At 43.5% G+C, this 19,060-nt stretch overlaps 2 protein-coding genes across 12 annotated transcripts in view; one reads left to right on the top strand and one right to left on the bottom strand.

Moving 5' to 3' along the window:
• CPSF3 (cleavage and polyadenylation specific factor 3) overlaps window positions 1–13,549 on the bottom strand; it is a 54,148-nt gene extending 40,599 nt beyond the window's left edge. Inside the window, exons 1-7 of the mRNA XM_073568185.1 lie at window positions 13,411–13,549; window positions 10,560–10,623; window positions 9,877–9,974; window positions 7,666–7,794; window positions 5,201–5,378; window positions 4,469–4,558; window positions 1,803–1,953 (exon numbers count right to left, since the gene is read on the bottom strand). Of these exons, the coding sequence (XP_073424286.1) occupies window positions 1,803–1,953; window positions 4,469–4,558; window positions 5,201–5,378; window positions 7,666–7,794; window positions 9,877–9,974; window positions 10,560–10,623; window positions 13,411–13,481 (781 nt within the window). The 5' untranslated portion in view covers window positions 13,482–13,549. The remainder of the gene's footprint in view (window positions 1–1,802; window positions 1,954–4,468; window positions 4,559–5,200; window positions 5,379–7,665; window positions 7,795–9,876; window positions 9,975–10,559; window positions 10,624–13,410) is intronic.
• Window positions 13,458–19,060, top strand: part of ITGB1BP1 (integrin subunit beta 1 binding protein 1) — a 43,117-nt gene continuing 37,514 nt past the window's right edge. For 2 of the 11 annotated variants that reach the window (XM_073568204.1, XM_073568192.1), the window contains exons 1-2: window positions 13,971–14,093; window positions 16,062–16,156. In XM_073568204.1, the coding sequence (XP_073424305.1) occupies window positions 14,063–14,093; window positions 16,062–16,156 (126 nt within the window). In that variant the 5' untranslated portion in view covers window positions 13,971–14,062. Of the gene's footprint in view, window positions 13,722–13,970; window positions 14,094–14,156; window positions 14,303–15,271; window positions 15,369–15,828; window positions 15,939–16,061; window positions 16,162–19,060 lie in introns of those variants that run through there. The other 9 variants (XM_073568197.1, XM_073568199.1, XM_073568195.1 and 6 more) reach the window with 9 other exon arrangements.

The following is a 19,060-nucleotide window of genomic DNA, read 5'->3' as shown; positions in this document are numbered from 1 at the left end:
AACGGAAGAAAAAAGGTGTGCCTCCTTGCGACACTAAGCAAAAACTGGAGAAGGCTGACGCCGTCCAGGGGTGTATACTGCAGAGGAGGAGCCAAAGTTAATCTTTTTCAGATTATGCATAGTGTCGCCTCCTAGTGGACAGCAGCATAACACCCAAGGTTCTGTGTCCCCCAATTAGGCGACAGAGTAAACTGTTTTTTGCCACTTACATAGTTTATTACAGAGTGTTTTATATATATATATATATATATATATATATATATATATATATATATATATATATATATATATATATATATATGTAATCGATATTATCGATATTATAGTGTATTACATATTTACAATTTATTACAGTTTTCTGTGTTCTAAAGTTGTATTTCAATAAATATATATTATGTTCTATCTAAATGTCTTGATTATTGTATCATAAAAATGATTAAATGTCTGATGTTCACATTGTACTACAATAAATTTTTCACTTAAATATAAGCAATATATGTTGGAGTCGGAGTCGGTGGAAGGGAAATTGAGGAGTCGGAGTCGCAGGTTTGGCTTACCGACTCCACAGCCCTGGTTGTGAGCGAGGTGGAAGACTGGCAGAAGGGATTTTTCTCTTTACATAGTGAACACATACAATTGCAAAATAGATTTATTAGCAAAATGTACAAAATTTCTGCTGTTTGCAGTAAAATAGAGTTCACAAGAACGCTGCCTGAAGATGGTGTCTGGCTATACTTCACAACGGCATATAGGCCAAGTGTGCTGTACCGAGTACCAAAGATGCTCGTCATGAAGGAGATGAAGATTTCTGAGACTCTAATAATCAATAAAGGGAGTCTGTCAGCCCCAAAAAAGCAAATTAAACATTTATATAGGGGACTTAAGAGTTTTATAAGTCACACTAGCGGTATACATTTTTGCATTTTAGTGGCAGAAAAAATGACTTACAGTATTTCATATGGAAATGATGAAGCTTTGGTGCACCCTTGCCGTTGCCAAGGAATCCATGCACAGTTACGTTACCACAATTTGGATTCGGTGCAACGTCCCTGATTGCCAATGCTCACTTTTCTACAGTGAGCACTGCATGAACTTAATCAAGATTACACCATCACTGACAAAGCCCAGTGGCACTCACACAGGTTCAGCATAGACGCCGCGCAGTGTTGGTGCCGGCACGCTCTCATACCTGGCTCTTGTGGGCAGCCAACATTTGCTGCACTTCCAGTATCAGAGTAGCGAATGGTAGCCATAGACAGGAGGCAGGGAAGAGAACGGGTCGGTACCCACACTGTGCGCGCCTACGCTGAACCTGTGTAAGTGACACCAGGTTCCTTCAGGGTTGAAGTACCGCAGTTGGGATTCATGATCCGCTCACTATGGGAAAGCGGGAACCATCAATTAGGATCAGTGCTAAGAACGCAAAGTGAGGCAGAGTAAAGGGCCGCGACAAGCGTACGCTGAAGCTCGCATATTTACATATGAAATAAAATTATATTTCTCAGTCACCCAAGTGTATCCTGCTGGTCTGATTTTTTTTTTTATAGGGGCCATGTCCCCTGTATGTCTGTTGTGTCACTGACTAACTTTTAAAAAGTTTTGTGCTGAATTTGCAGAAACCACTTGTGATACTTGAAGTGTGGAGCCATTTATATTGTTCTTGTTTCATTGATTTATTGCAAACAGCAGAAAGTTTGTAAATTCTGCTAATAAATTGAATTTGCAAAAGGAGACAAAGAACTTCCATTGCACCAGAATACAGGCTGGGTTTCAATAAATATTATTTTATGAAGAATTTTCACCTAAGATTAGCAGAAGCTCTTGAGCTCGTCCAAGAGCAAACACCGGGATGAGTCCCCGTCCACCTCTGTTCACGATGTCATGCACGGTGTTACAGAACCTGGCTTCTCTCTCCTCCCGCTTCTCGTGTATGTGCGTGCCATATGTAGACTCCTATAGAAGATGGAGAGCAAAAACAGAGGTCGTAAGTATAGACATGACCAAGGCAAAAATCACAATGGCATCATAGTCCCCACGTGTTAAGCATTTCATTTGAGAAACTGTCTAGCCCATTCCTCTATACCAGTTGTACACTAACAAGTTGTACAAGATAAAGTTTAGATTCACCGAACCATCTTTTCTTCTTGGTGACACTACGTGTATAGTAGAAAACGGGATATACAGCAATTCACACATGTATATGTTTACAATCAGATGTGAGCAGGGACGAAACAATCACACAGAAATGTTAGAATTCCCCCCGCAATACCGTCATCAGAACACAGGCTTTCCTATTTACAAATGATGCCTTAAAGGAAATCTGTCATACCCTGGATGCTTTCAAGCTATTACTATGGGTACACAGGTAATAGAACGGTTAAAAGAGTCCTACCTGTATGCCTCAAAGCTGCGGTGTAGATGTGGAGAAATAGTTTTAATGTTTTATATTATTGATTTCTTCCAGGCTCTGGGGAGTGCGGTGCCTGGAAGAAATCTCTGCCCCCTGATTTCACTATAATACCACCCCACTACCGTCACTGTGCCTGCGCCCTGTAATCACGCTGTTCTGGGTAAGGTATCCGCCCTTTTAATGGCAGTGTCTTCATTCTGCTTCTGCGCAGGCGAGTTACTGCTACTGATGAAGACACTACATACAGTGGGGAAAAAAAGTATTTAGTCAGTCAGCAATAGTGCAAGTTCCACCACTTAAAAAGATGAGAGGCGTCTGTAATTTACATCATAGGTAGACCTCAACTATGGGAGACAAACTGAGAAAAAAAAATCCAGAAAATCACATTGTCTGTTTTTTTTTCCTTTTATTTGCATATTATGGTGGAAAATAAGTATTTGGTCAGAAACAAGCAATCAAGATTTCTGGCTCTCACAGACCTGTAACTTCTTCTTTAAGAGTCTCCTCTTTCCTCCACTCATTACCTGTAGTAATGGCACCTGTTTAAACTTGTTATCAGTATAAAAAGACACCTGTGCACACCCTTAAACAGTCTGACTCCAAACTCCACTATGGTGAAGACCAAAGAGCTGTCAAAGGACACCAGAAACAAAACTGTAGCCCTGCACCAGGCTGGGAAGACTGAATCTGCAATAGCCAACCAGCTTGGAGTGAAGAAATCAACTGTGGGAGCAATAATTAGAAAATGGAAGACATACAAGACCACTGATAATCTCCCTCGATCTGGTGCTCCACGCAAAATCCCACCCCGTGGGGTCAGAATGATCACAAGAACGGTGAGCAAAAATCCCAGAACCACGCGGGGGGACCTAGTGAATGAACTGCAGAGAGCTGGGACCAATGTAACAAGGCCTACCATAAGTAACACACTACGCCACCATGGACTCAGATCCTGCAGTGCCAGACGTGTCCCACTGCTTAAGCCTGTTCATGTCCGGGCCAGTCTGAAGTTTGCTAGAGAGCATTTGGATGATCCAGAGGAGTTTTGGGAGAATGTCCTATGGTCTGATGAAACCAAACTGGAACTGTTTGGTAGAAACACAACTTGTCGTGTTTGGAGGAAAAAGAATACCGAGTTGCATCCATCAAACACCATACCTACTGTAAAGCATGGTGGTGGAAACATCATACTTTGGGGCTGTTTCTCTGCAAAGGGGCCAGGACGACTGATCCGGGTACATGAAAGAATGAATGGGGCCATGTATCGTGAGATTTTGAGTGCAAACCTCCTTCCATCAGCAAGGGCATTGAAGATGAAACGTGGCTGGGTCTTTCAACATGACAATGATCCAAAGCACACCGCCAGGGCAACGAAGGAGTGGCTTCGTAAGAAGCATTTCAAGGTCCTGGAGTGGCCTAGCCAGTCTCCAGATCTCAACCCTATAGAAAACCTTTGGAGGGAGTTGAAAGTCCGTGTTGCCAAGCGAAAAGCCAAAAACATCACTGCTCTAGAGGAGATCTGCATGGAGGAATGGGCCAACATACCAACAACAGTGTGTGGCAACCTTGTGAAGACTTACAGAAAACGTTTGACCTCTGTCATTGCCAACAAAGGATATATCACAAAGTATTGAGATGAAATTTTGTTTCTGACCAAATACTTATTTTCCACCATAATATGCAAATAAAATGAAAAAAAAAACAGACAATGTGATTTTCTGGATTTTTTTTTCTCAGTTTGTCTCCCATAGTTGAGGTCTACCTATGATGTAAATTACAGACGCCTCTCATCTTTTTAAGTGGTGGAACTTGCACTATTGCTGACTGACTAAATACTTTTTTTCCCCACTGTATATGTATATAATGCATGTATAAAACTGATGACAAACAGAACGAGGAATTATATGTCACTCACTAATGTGTAAGCACAAGGCCATATGAAGCTTTAGGAAAGTGTGTCACTATAGGGTCGCTATAGATATGGCTTTGATTGTTATTAACCCTAACCTGAAGACTGAATTTGCCAGTTTATCATGTTGTCATAGAAATAAATCTTACAATAATAAGAATATCTGGCTTAATGTTTGGAATTTCTGCTGCCATGAGATGTCTGTCCTCTTGTCTGGAGAAATCGCCAGTGTACAGCAACTGTAAAGCAAAGAATTGTACGGTCACAAACACCATTTGTATTGCTGAAGACATCTTAGATTTTACATCAGGCAGGGTGACATTTCACATTGCATAAACCATCAAAATCCTGTTTGAGTGCAGAGATTAGGACTTGTAGAGGGGCTGTATAGCACCCACCTTTATACTGTGCTGTAGCTTCAGCTCCAGGAAAAGTGCCCGTTCTATAACAAGTTCATTGGAGCAGAGGTCAACAACACAACATAAGGAATGAGTATTTGGGATGGCATATTATTATTCTAGCACCAGCTGCAGATTTTCATTTCAGTACAAGAATCCTTTTAAAGGAGAATGACTGTTCAAACCAAGCACAGGCACTCTGTGCATCATGGCAGGGCAAAACATTTAACAGTACCTTTTCCCACCTACTTGTTTTCCATCGATCTGCACCCCATCTCTCATTTGATTGACTGCTCTGGCTTTATAGAGCCAGAGATGGGCGGAGATAAATGGAAGACAAGGAGTTGATAATGTGCACTCAGTGTTTAGCCACGCCACTGTGCACAGAGCGCCAGTGCTTGGTTTGAACAGTTATTATATGCTGAGTGAGACACTTTTACTAAGGGATTAAGCATTAAAATGATTAAGACAATGGGTACGCACTTTGACACCTGCAATCTCGATCATAAACATGGCAGCTCCCAAGACGTGTCCAGCGTGGTAACACCAAAACTTGATTCCTGCTACTTCTTTCACTTCATGGAAGTTGATGGTCTCAATTTTGTCCATGCTGTCTTCTAAGTCGGTCTCTGTGTACAGCATGTCATCTGCAGAGATGTTACTGAGGGCAAGAGGAAGAGAAAGTATGTTACAAGTTCAAGTGCTTCTCACAAAATTAGAATATTATCAAAAAGTTAATTTATTTCAGTTCTTCAATACAAAAAGTGAAACTCATCATATAGAGTCATTACTCACAGAGTGATCTATTTCAAGTGTTTATTTCTGTTAATGTTGATGATTATGGCTTACAGCCAATGAAAACCCAAAAGTCATTATCTCAGTAAATTGCAATAATTAACAAAAATACCTGCAAAGGCTACCTAAGCATTTAAAAAGGTCCCTTAGTCTGTTTCAGTTGTCTCCACAATCATGGGGAAGACTGCTGACTTGTCAGATGGTCCAGAAGGCAGTCATTGACACACTCCACAAGGAGGTTCAGGGTACACAATAGATTCTTACAAATACTACAGAATCAGCCGAGACACAGGAATAAGCGTTGTAAATCTGCAAAGTATCTGACCGTTTTATAACCCAGTAAAAGTGCTATAAAGAGGCACATTCTGTACAGATAAGGTTGGCATTGACAAGACAAACCGGATTCCAAATCTGACAGACGTGCAAACTACTATTTATAAAAAGCATTCGGGACTACACAAATTATTACAGATAGCTAAAAAAGATGCTATGGTCATATTAAGAGGTCCCAGATCACCAGAAACGGAAAAATTCTGTCTCCAATTTCACCCCTGGCCACAAGCAAGATATATAAAGCGGCTGGTCGTGCGTGCAGCCGCGCCACTCTAAGGCTATGGCACTGTAAATCCGAATTAAGCAGAGGACAGTGCGAGATTCTACTGTCTTTGTCAGTGCCATAGACTTGGAGTAATGTACCAAGGTTCTAGGGAAAACCTGCCACAATTGCAATGGACTGAGAAGATAGACATCACCTATCTAGTGGATATGTTATAATTTATAGGAAAAATAAATAAATCCCTCCACTCAAGCCTCACAAGACATAGTATAAAAACAGAGCAAAGTGCAGCAAGCTCACAAAGTGCTGCAAGCTCCGGTGTCCTGTCAAAGACACGCTGGGGAAAAAACCAGACACCCAGACATACTAAAACACAGAGATAGCGCTGAAGATGAGGAAGGATAGGATAAAGATAGAAGCTAATAGATAAATGACAGAACTGGTAACAATTTGTAAGTAGATCACAATAAATGCAGCCAGAACTTGTCACTATATATGTATAGTACCAAAAAGAAAGAGGACTGTCAATTTTTTTGGGCCATTGTCAGTATTACCTCAAAATTGGGTTAGTGGGTCTCCTTCTTAACAGTGACTAGTGTCCGATTGAGAGTCCATCCAATTTTGAAACATGTTAGGAGGCTTTGTGGATGACGGAGACACTAGTTCTGGCATTTACAATCACCTCATGTCCCACAGAAGACACTATGGAAAATTGGATGGGCTCTCATTTGAGCACTAGTCTTTAGTAGAAAAAAATTTTCAGCTCCTATTAGATCTGGCCCCAATTAGTGGTAAGTGAACGTGCTTGGATAAGGTGTTATCTGAGCATGCTCGGGTGCTAACTGGGTGTCTTCGGCGTGCTCGAAAAATATGCTTGAGTCCTCATGGCTGCATGTCTCGCGGCTGTTCGACAGTCACGACACATGCAGGGATTTCCTGTTTGGGACAATACCGGCATGTTGTTGACCAGCCTTGAGACATGCAGCCGTGAGGACTCAAAACATATTTTTTGAGCATGTTCGCTCATCTCTAACCCCAATATAATCAATACCCTTCTTTCTTTTCAATAGTATACACATATGGTCGTATGTTCTGATAACATTATGATCTATTACAGATTTTCACCTTTACTATCACTATCTGTGTGTATCCTTGTCCTCCGAGCACTGACGCTTTTTTGTATTAATGTTGAAATTTTTGTCGACCAGAAGACTCCATTAAGGGCTCACACACGAGCAAGATATACAACGAGATTGGATCCTATCCTATGAAGTCACGGAAGATTCTTTAGGATTTCGCAGGTCACGTTCTTGGCTCTAATGATTCAGTTCATTCAAGCCTGGGACAGATGAATTAATGATCAGGAACATGATCCATTGTGCTATTTTAGATTGCAAACAATGAGAATTGGTGGTTGCTTTCTAACAAGTGGACAACATATCTACGTAATATACAGCGATACAGTCATCCAAATAATTCTGATTATAGTATGACAGCAATCCCCTTAGCTACAAAACATACACACAAATTACCAAATGTAGCATCTTATCCAACTGCTTTCTTCTAAAACGCGTGTGAGTATTCTGATCCAGATTACCTGACTTTGACGTAATCCGACAGCAGCCATCTGTAAATTGCCTTGGTGGCGTGTGTCATAAATGTCCTGCCTTTAAAGCTCGTCTTCTGCAGAAACCATGGCAGTGCCCCGCAGTGATCTAAGTGAAAGCTAAACAGGAGAAAAGAAAACAGTGAATTAAAAATGGAGGACTGCTGAATAAAATGGGCAGCAGGGTGGCTCAGTGGTAAGCACTGCAGCCTTGCAGCACTGGGGTCCTTGGTTCAAATCCTACCAAGAAGGATATCTGCAAGGAGTTTGCATGTTCTCCCCATGCTTATGTGGGTTTCCTCTGGGTAATCCGGTTTCCTTTCACGCTCCAAAGACATACTAGGGAATGTAGATTGTGAGCCCCATCGGGGACAGTGATGATAATGTCTTATGATCTAACCGAGTTTCTCGCACACCAGTAAAGAACAACAGAATCAGATGAAATTGTTGTATTAAATCTAAAAAAGGTGAATGTGTTAACATTTAAAAGGGGTTTTCAAACATCTTAAGGCTTGCCCTATGTAAAAATAAAAAAAAAAAATCCTCACTTAACCCCCCCATTGCTGCCCCTGCACCTAATTAATATAGTATGTGACTGCAGAAGCCAATGAATAGGCATAGTGATCTTGCTGATGTAGATGGCATGAAACCACTAAGCTCAGTGATTTGTTGCAGCGGTTATATGTTGTAATCATGACGTCAAGCACTGCAGCCACTTCAACAAGGCCTGGGACAAAAAAGAGGAGACGCAGGACTGGAGCATACAGCAAAACTAAAGAGAGAAGACACAACCTTTAAAAACACAATAAAGGGATTCTGTCAGCACAGAATGACTGTTCAAACCAAGCACAGGCATTCGGTGAACTCTTGGCATAGCCAAACAGTTCTGTACACTTTGCCACGTAGTCATTTTCACTTTATTACTGCCCTTTTCTGGATTTATAAAGTCAGAGCTGTCAAAGAAAAGGTGGTGTGGAGACAGAGGGGAAAGGAAGTAGTCAGGAAGGTGCCCAAAACTGTTTGGCACCGCCATGGTGCACCGAGCGCCTGTGCTTGGTATGAACAATCCTTCTTTGCTGACAGACTTACTTTAATAATGCAACTGGGACAGTTTTATGGAGCTGTTGCACTCAAAGGAAATGTGGTTGACATTTTTTTTTAAGCAGTGAACGCTTTCACCGGACACTTCCAAATTGGTAGAAAACAATGGGGCAAGGCGTAAAATTTTCATGCAGTGCGCCTTTATTTACAACGTCACTTTCTTGCTCTAAAAAAAAAGTGGCAGAGAGTAATGACAGGAAAGACCCAGGCATCAAACAGGCAAACCTGTCACAGCGCAGCAGAGGTGCCATATTCGCTAATACGGTCTGCACGGTTGAGAAATAGAACAAGAGGCATTTAAAATACATAGTGGTGCAGCACTCTACGTAATGCTCGTGTTAAAACATGGCCCACATGTATTTATCAGGTGGTGGGAATTATGCCGCTTTTGTGATACAGACCCCGGTGCAGAACTACTGATCGTATTAACTAGTGCCCATGGGTTCTGGAAGCAGAATTCAAAAGGTTTTGGGATTGGTTTTCTGACACGTACTGTAAGTCCATAGATGGCAAAATACTAACCACACAACACAGTAATTGTAGGACTCTATATTGTACACACTACATCTATATACCTAGATGGCAGCTCAATATTTTAGCTATATCCTCTGATGAATGTGTTTATGGTGTGATATGAACAATGTACTTACAGAGAATCAGACAGCAGGCTTTTGTTATGTAATCTGAGAGCAGTGTGAAGTCAAGAGACCCTGATTCCAGGGATATGTCACTTACTAGGCTGTTGCTGTAATTTCAATAAAAACATTGCTTTATCAACAGATTATCACTAATGGACTAGTAAATCTGCTGTCATGTAGTCCTCCGTATTCATGAGCTGTGTATAAGCACGCCCATACCATAGATTGGCAGCTTTCTGCCTACACTGTGCATAGGCAGAAAGCTGCCAATCAGTGGTGTGGGCAAAGTTAACAAAGGTTCAGCATTCAGAAAACTTGTAGATCTGCAGCAAAGAAAAGTGATTTTACCAAACCAATGAGTATATAACATTGCTGGAATCATTGTCTCTGTCCATATATCATGCTGCTCTAAGATGAAGGCGTAAATACCTGGTGAGATTCCACATGTATGGACTTTACTTACTGACTTATCAGAAGGAGATCAATCTCTGCAGGATCAATCAAATCAATATAAGGAAGTGCGTCCATTCCTTCTAGCCCAGGGTGAATGCCACAGTCCAGCTAATGTAAAAAAAAAAAAAAAAAAAGTTAGAAACGTTAAGGTATAAAATCAGACAGTAAAAGTTTCTTCCATTCCACAGGCTGGGTGGGAAGATGTTTATTCAAACATTCATTAATAATCAGTGATATGTTACACATGTAGCCTTAAAGGGGTTGTCAAGTCTAAAACTCCAAGTGTGCAGTCACTCTATATCACACTACGTGCTGCCAGGAGTCACTGATGCCAGGAATAGCGGTAATGTGAATGCAAGTATGCAATATGCATACTCACGGCCACATTGTCACTAGACTTAAATGCCACAGTCCAGCAAATGCATTGAGTGAGGCCAGATACAGTCTAGTCGGAACATGACGGTGAAGATGCATATCACATACTTGCATTACCAGCGCCGGAGAATCATCATATCGTGCAGAATAATCAAACCGGTTTTCTCGCAAGTGGAAGATACTTAAATCTTATATTGATGACCTATTCTAAGGGCTCTATCAAAGTTCTGGATGATCCCTTTAAACACAGGGGACAAAATTGACAACTAAGTCACACTAAAAATAATAAAGTTATTGATGCCGGAAACGGCCACTCACCATGATCTTTCTTCCTTTGAATTCTAAGATGATACATGATCTGCCGACCTCCTGACCAGCCCCACTAGAAAAACACACAGAAAAGTCATTAGAGCGCAACAGTCATTGTAGGAGAGCCTGCAGCACAATGTCTGTGAGCTACTCTCCATAGAACATTCTAAGCACCAACTGTTATCTCCTACTCAGCGATGGGAAAATAAATCTGTCTTCACTAAAGTCAGAGTTTACCTGTGAATTAAGAGTGAGCGATCAGTCCTGGAGGAAGAATTGGACTTCTCTGATAAGATATATTATAAAGTTGCTTTCTTCATGTGTAATATTTATGAATAAAAGTTCTAGGGATGGTTATGCTTTATAAGTGTATAATCAGAAAGCTGGAGAGTGACGATCAGACAGACATACATGGGCAATGTACGGGCTGGTGACCGGGGTTTAGGTCCATTTTGGAGGGAAATGTCTGTATAAACATGGGGGGCATATAGGAGTAAGTTCACACAGGTCAGAATAGGCACTGATTATGCACCCGGGACAAATCCCAAGACAATCTGCAGCCAACGCCGGCGACGCGGATCCAAAGCTCTTTCCACCGCCTGTCGCCTCCAGCTCAAAAACATCTACAAAATCAGTCCTTTCCTCAACCCTCAATCAGGGCTGTGGAGTCGGTAAGCCAAACCTGCGACTCCGACTCCTCAATTTCCCTTACACCGACTCCGACTCCAACTCCGACTCCACGACTCCCACACATATTGCTTATATTTAAGTGAAAAATTTATTGTAGTACAATGTGAACCTCAGACATTTAATCATTTTTATGATCCAATAATCAAGATATTTAGATAGAACAGAATATATATTGGTGTACTACCCGGTTTTCATTCTTTTTGGTACAGATACGATATGGATAGACAGATATGGATAAATGGATATATAGATAGAGCAGATTTCTAATCTGCTTTTGCTATTGAAAACATTATCTATGAGCTCAAAAACCTTTCAGGTGATGCAGTTTTTTTAAAAAGATGATCAGCTTTTGCAGCTGAAAAACGTATCCTCAAAAAACACAGGAAAAATGCTGTGTGTGAATGTAGCCTTAGATCAGGAATATAACAGCCATTTATAGGACATTTCATAACTTTCCCAAACTCCTATGAAAAAATATTCAGAACATCCTGCATTGAACTACTGTACCCAATTTATTATATATTTTAGGAGTCGGAGTCGGTCCATTTTATACCGACTCCAACTCCGACTCCACCAAAATGAGCACCGACTCCGACTCCACAGCCCTGCCCTCAATCTACTAAAATGCTTGTGCATGCCCTCATCATCTCCCTCCTCGACTACGGCAACATCCTTGTCTGTGGCCTCCCTGCTTACAAACTCGCACATCTCCAGTCCATCCTTAACTCTGCTGCCCGACTAATTTATTTCTCTCCTCGCTACTCCTCCGCCACTCCCCTCTGCAAATCTCTTCACTGGCTCCCATTCCCTCAGCGTATCCAGTTCAAATGACTAATACTGACCTGCAAGGTCATCTACAACCTGTCTCCTCCATATGTCTCTGAACTAATCTCCCGATATCATTCCTCACGTAATCTCCAGTCCTCCCATGACCTCCTTCTCTCCTCCACACTTATTCACGCCTCACCCAACCACCTCCTAGACTTCTCCCGAATAGCCCCCGTCCTCTGGAATTCTTTGCCCCAACACGTCCGACTATCAACCACACTTGGATCCTTCAGACGGAACCTGAAAACCCACCTCTTCAAGAAAGCCTACAGCCTGCAATGATCCCCAATGCCTCCTCACCACTAGAGGAGCTACCGCCTCACCATCACCAGAGCTGCTGCAACCCCCCAACCTACTGTCTCCTTCCCCACCATCCTGTAGAATGTAAGCCCGAAAGGGCAGGGTCCTCTCCCCTCTGTATCAGTTTGTCGTTGTTAGTTTGTTTACTGTAAGTGATATCTGTAATTTGTATGTAACTAGTGATGAGCGAGTATACTCCTTGCTCGGGTTTAGTGTCTGTCGACACAGCTGCATGATATGCGGCTGCTGGACAGGTTGAATACATGTGTGGAATTCCTAACAAACAGGCAATCACCACATGTATTCAGCCTGTCCAGCAGCCGCAAATCATGCAGCTACGTCGACAAACACTTAGGGTGTGTGCACACGTTGCGGATTCTGCTGCGGATCCAAAGCAGATTTGGCCCTGCGGATCCACAGCAGTTTCTCCTGTGGTATACAGTACCATTATATTCAATGTAAAATAAGAAATGCTGTGCACATGCTGCAGATTTTTCCGCGCATTTTTGGTGTGGTTTTGAATCCGCAGCATGTCAACTCTTTGTGCGGATTCCGCAGCGTTTTACACCTGTTCCATCATAGAAATCCGCAAGTGTAAAAATGCAGGGGAAATCCGCACAAAATGTGCACTAAATCCGCAGGTAAAACGCAGGTCATTTTACCTGCGGAGTTGGAAAAATTTGCAACAGAATCCGCAACGTGTGCACAAACCCTAAATCTCCGAGCACATCAAAATACTCGGAGAACCCCCGAGCAACAATCACACTCGCTCATCACTACATGTAACCCCTTCTCATGTTCAGCACCATGGAATCAATGGTGCTATCTAAATAATAATAATCACAATTTTTCTGGACGGATTACTGTCACACATGAGAAAAAAAATCAGCTTCAGAAATAGGTTGCATCCTATTTAATTTGGGGGGAATTGCCGAGGATTGGCCCTATTAAATCCTCATGGGGATCTGCATCCTGAGGACATGCTGAGACTTGCAGTCACACACAGTCTGACACTGCACACAACCATGGAGGCCGCACTCACAGAGGTCTGATCAGCAGCTGGTCGCTCTCCTCCGCCGGGATCACACTCTCCGCTTTCCTCTTCGCAGACATCTTCACATCAACCTCATTCCAAGCAAGTCAACCCGACTTCCGGTGGTTCGCCTTTCCTTCTATCAGTCCGTGTCTGAATATCCTCCGCCACTTCCGGTGTCCAGTGTTCTCTACTGTAAGGTTCCACATGTTTTTTTTACTCCCGGCCACGAAGACGAGGGTATGTCAGTTGTACCCTACTAGAGCCAGGGGCAGGAGAGGCTCGGTAGGCAAGCGGTTGCTCGGACTGGTGGCGAGAAGGTAAACTAATAAATGTAGGGCTGAATGCTGAGCAGTTAGCCATAGCGACCAATCAGGTTGCGGTTCTTATCGTTGCAGCGCAGATTAGAACATGAAAGAAGTGATCCTATTGGTGCTGAGAGCAGTTCCCCACAGAAACCAATCAGATTGCAGCTCTTTGCAGCACTGGGTAGAATATGAAAGAAGTGATCCTATTGGTTCTGAGAGCAGTTCCCCACAGAAACCAATCAGATTGCAGCACTTGGTAGAACATGAAAGAAGTGATCCTATTGGTTCTGAGAGCAGTTCGCCACAGAAACTAATCAGATTGCAGCTTTTTTCTTTGCAGCACTGGGTAGAACATGAAAGAAGTGATCCTGTTGGTTACTCGGGGTAATCAGTGCCCTATTTATGAGAAGGGGCCTTGTGGCTGGAAGTGTAATCCCAGCACACTAGCTGCGATCAAGAGCACAGGCCTGGGAATGTTTCTGAAGGGTGGTGGGAAGAATAATCCTCTTAGCTTTTAATATTGACCCAGTATGATAGCAAAAATCAATGTTTCTATTGTAAAGACCATTTTCAAGTCCGTTAAAGTGGCCTGCGTACTGACTTTTTTTTTTTCCACATGTGTGAAGGAAGTGGTAGAATACCCATCGCAGATACACAGACTCAAGGGAGTGGTGCTGGAGAGTCGGGGATCTCTGCAATATTTGTGGAGGGGTGTGAGCTACGTTATAAGGGAGGGGAGCAGTGAAAATCTTCCAGTGCGGCCCCTGAATATCATGGGTGTAACAGAATTGGTCTCATGTGGGCCAAAGAGATATTTTAGGCTCCTGCCACCCACCCTAAGGGCTCGGGGGCAATTTCAACACCTGCATAAGTCTGAAATCTGCTGCAGAAACCCATTTTTATTTCTCTAAATTAATATCATGAAAGCAGACAGGAAGGGGTTACACCCTATAGCTATTATTTGGGGATTTCGGTGCCACTTTTTCTCTGAACTATTGTTTTGCACCATCCACCCCCTCCATGCTAGACCTTAGGCCTCATTTTAACATTGCTTCACATACAGGTTGTATCTCTTTGTACTTCATTGATGAAAGACCACGTTCACACAGTCAGTATTTCTCAGCAAAAACCAGGAGTGGGTGATAAATCCAGAAGTGGTGACGTGTTTCTATTATACTTTTCCTCTGATTGTTCCTCTCCTGGTTTTGGCTTACACATACTGATGTAAAATACTGACCAAACACTGACCGTGTGAATGTGGTGTAACATCGACCCATTATAGTCTATGGGGCTTATGGAATTGTTTAGTGGACCATTTTTTTTTTCTTTTAAAATAGAGATCTCCATTTTCTATCCAATTAGTGGATCAAACGAAAGTCAACGCCAACATTTGTTTTACTAATTAATGAGTAGGAGAAGCTTTGAAAATGTATTTATTTTTTTGCATGTGAGAAAAACTAATGTGATGATCAATACAGACACATGGACCATAACCAGATTTAATTAGGATCCAGGACACTGGTCACTTGGGGTCGTGGGTCGCAACGTGTCCTGCATCATTCATTGTGATGTTGCAGTGTGCTACCCATAGGCAGGAAAATGCAATAAGCCCGTTTGGTTTAGATTGTATCTCCCAGCACAGACTGCAGAGTTGAAAAGGTAAAATCCTTTTTTGCTGAGGATTTTGGTGTAAAATCCTATTATGACAGTCATGTGGTTTCCTGGCATTCAGACCCTTAATAATTAGATGGTGATGGCTTATTCGATTGATAAACCCTTTTACAATGAGGTTGTTTGCAAAAAGTGATAATTAGTGTGTAGTGATGAGCAAACGTCCTGGGATAACCTTTATCTGAGCATGCTCGGGTGCTAACAGAGTGTCTTCGGCGTGCTCAAAATATATGTTTGAGTCCCAGCGGCTGCACGTCTCGCGGCTGTTCGACTGTCACAACACATGCAGGGATTGTCTGTTTGTTAGGCAATCCCTGCATGTGTTGCAGCTGTCAGATAGCTGCGAGACATGCAGCCGCTGGGACTCGAACATATTATTCGAGCACGCCCAAGTCACCCGTTTAGCACCTGAGCATGCTCAGATAACATGCACAATTTTCTCTTTCAGATCTCACAGTAGACAAAGTAACCCAAGTAATAGCATATTAAAGTGGTCAAAATAGAACAATATTTAAGGCAAAAAGTTATTCAACATAAAGAAATAAGAAAACGTAAAAGGTACAAGCAAAGAACCTGTAACTATTTACATGGATTGTAAACAAATAGTACGTAATAATTCTATACAGTGTATACACTGCTGGGAGCGGGGATATTCACACTCCAAATGTCTTTTCCCCACAGGACGTCCGGATGGACCTGAGATAAGAGGATGTTCCGCAAGGGGAAAAAGAGACACAGCAGCAGCAGTTCCCAAAGCAGTGAGATCAGCACCAAGAGTAAGGTCCGTGCTCTGTACCCGAGAAGTTTCCTTGTGTGTCAGGGTGGACAATAGAGAAAGGTTTTGGTGCCCTGTTAGCTACTGTGGTGTAATGACCACTGTGTCCACTAGGGGGCGCTGTGTGGATGTCCCAAGAGAGAGGATGAGTGGCAGAATATGGAAGGGCTGTTATGTATCTCAAGGTGGGTGGCCTTGAGATGGAGACTTATGTATGTGTGTTGATCAGCAAGGACATTGCTGAGGTGTTGCTTCAATGTGTCAGGGAGAAGTCTCCAGGTAACTAGGGAGATGGGCTGGCCTAGTTACTTACAAACCCACCCAGGGGGTGTGTTTAAAGAACACTGTTGTAAAGAGTGTAAGTGGTTGAAGGACCTGTGATGAGGTCATAGTCATGTGACCCGGTGGGCGTGGCTGTGGACCATATAATGTGGCCAGGGTAGGTCACATGAGGTGAATGCTGGGACCTGGTTGGTCCAGTGTGGAAGGTCCCGTCTGAGTGAGATGGGGCTGCCTTCTGACAGCAAGTGAACGCTGTGTGTAATGGCTGCACATGCCTGGGAATTCCTTGGAGGGAATGGACGTCTGCCGCATGGTGAAGGAACCGTGAGCTAACCCTGATGGGGTGAGGTAACGCTGAGGCTGAAGAGCCTGTGTAATGGACATTTGCTTAACCTGTGTGATATAAGGATAACCAGAGTGAAGCTATAATGGACGCTATGCTGTAATGCGAAGTTTATATTGTTGCTGTGGGTTTATGATGGAGGAATAAACCGCATGGACTATGTTATGGCTATTGAAAACCCGGTGCCGGATGTGTTTTATTCGCTGCCTAGCGAGGATTCCCTAACTGAATGACAGCGGGTGCTGTCGTGGACTCTACAAAAGAGTATTACCGGTAAGTAATCCGGTTTTTCCTCTTCGCCACGACAGCACCCACTGAGAGATTTCCAGAGATAAACACTTGGGCGGGCACACCGTGTTAAGGACTGATCTACCAAAAGTTAGATCCTCGGTAGAGGACAAATCTAGTCTATAGTGACTATAAAAGGTAGACGGAGAAGACCAGGTTGCAGCCTTACATATTTGTTCAATTGGGACGTTCGCCCTCTCGGCCCAGGAGGATGATATGGCTCTAGTGGAGTGCGCCTTAATCCCCAGTGGAGGGTCTTCTCCTTTTGTCAGATACGCCATTGTGATCGCATCTCTAATCCATCTGGATATCATGCCTGATGTAACTGCAGACCCCTTCCTGCTGCCCTGGAATGAGACAAAAAGAGACCTACTCTGCCTCCAGGGACTGGTCCTATCTAGATAGGCTAGCACGGCTCTTTTCACATCTAAGGTGTGATATTTCTCCTCGTCCTGTGTTGACGGGTTCTCATAGAATGAAGGTAGGCATATCTCTTGAGACCTATGAAATTTAGTTGCCCGTTTGGGCAGGTAGGACGGGTCCGTATTTAAAATGAGACTGTCTCGTGTTGTTAACAGGAACGGTGGGTCTACTGATAGAGCATGAAGATCACTCACTCTCCTGGCCGATACTAAGGCCACCAGCATAGCCGTTTTCAATGAGAGGCACTTTACTGATGCTGAGCTTATGGGCTCAAATGGTGCCTGAGTGAAGGCATCCAAAACTAGAGTAAGGTTCCACGCTGGTAGCTGAGGCACATGCACCGGTTCTGCTCGTTGACAAGCCGAGATAAACCGAGTCACCCATCTATTTGCTGCCATGTTATAGTTAAACAGGGCTCCTAGGGCTGACACGTGGACCTTAAGAGTGTTTACTGAGAGTCTCAGTTCTCGGCCTTTTTGTAGAAACTCTAGAATGGCCGTAATGGGTACTTCACCAGCTAGTTTTGTTGGGTGAAAGGCCAGGAACTTCCTCCACACCTTAGCATATATTTTTGTCGTGGACTCCTTCCTGCTTTGTAGCAGGGTATTGATTAGGTTCTTTGAGAAACCCTTCTGCCTCAGTAGCTCCCTTTCAAATTCCAGGCCGCTAGGTGCAGGGCTTTGGCCTGTGGATGGTAGCAGGGTCCCTGCGAGAGAAGATTCTGGTGCAGCGGCAGGATCCACGGGTCGGTTACCGACATGGCTCTCAGCCATGAAAACCACGGTCTTTTTGGCCAAAACGGGGCTATCAAGATGACCCTCGCCCTCTCCTGTCTTATTTTCCTGACTACTGTTGGTAGTAGCACCATTGGAGGGAAGGCATAGGCTAGTTGGAATGCCCAGGGTGCTTGGAGGGCATCTAGAATGTCTGGGTTGTCCGACCTGTAGAGAGAAGCAAACCTTTTTACGCGCCTGTTGGCTCTGGTTGCGAATAGGTCTATCTCCAGTCTGCCCCACTCTGACGCTATCATTTCGAAGACGTCTCTGCTGAGGACCCACTCTCCCTGGTATAGGGCCTGGCGACTGAGATAGTCTGCTCGGGAGTTGTCCATTCCTCTTATATGGAGCACTGACAAGGAGAGAAGATGGACCTCGGCCATCTCCAGAATCTTTCCCGCGATAGACATCAGTGGCATTGACCGCGTGCCTCCTTGCCGATTTATATAGGCCACTGCGGTGGTATTGTCTGTCTGGATCTTTACGTGGGCGCCTCTTAACTGCGGGAGAAAGTAGGATATCGCGTAAAAAATCGCTGTTAGCTCCTTTACATTAGAGGAGGCCTCTATTTCATTCTCACGCCACCAGCCTTGTACCATGTACTCCTCTAGGTGGGCTCCCCAACCTAAGGGGCTGGCATCCGTGGTGAGTATCTTGGAGGGAGTCACCCACCACTGTACTCCCTTCGATAGATTGGAAGGAATTAACCACCATTTTAGGGATTCAACCACCTCGGGCGATAGGGACATCTTCCCTTCCAGCCGCCCCTGCAGTCTATCTGTCTCCTGCAGAA

The sequence above is a fragment of the Dendrobates tinctorius genome, unplaced genomic scaffold, assembly GCF_039654945.1.
Source record: "Dendrobates tinctorius isolate UK_male_01 unplaced genomic scaffold, ASM3965494v1 ptg000021l, whole genome shotgun sequence".
Lineage (NCBI taxonomy): Eukaryota > Metazoa > Chordata > Amphibia > Anura > Dendrobatidae > Dendrobates > Dendrobates tinctorius.
This window is presented reverse-complemented; position numbering and strand designations above follow the sequence as displayed.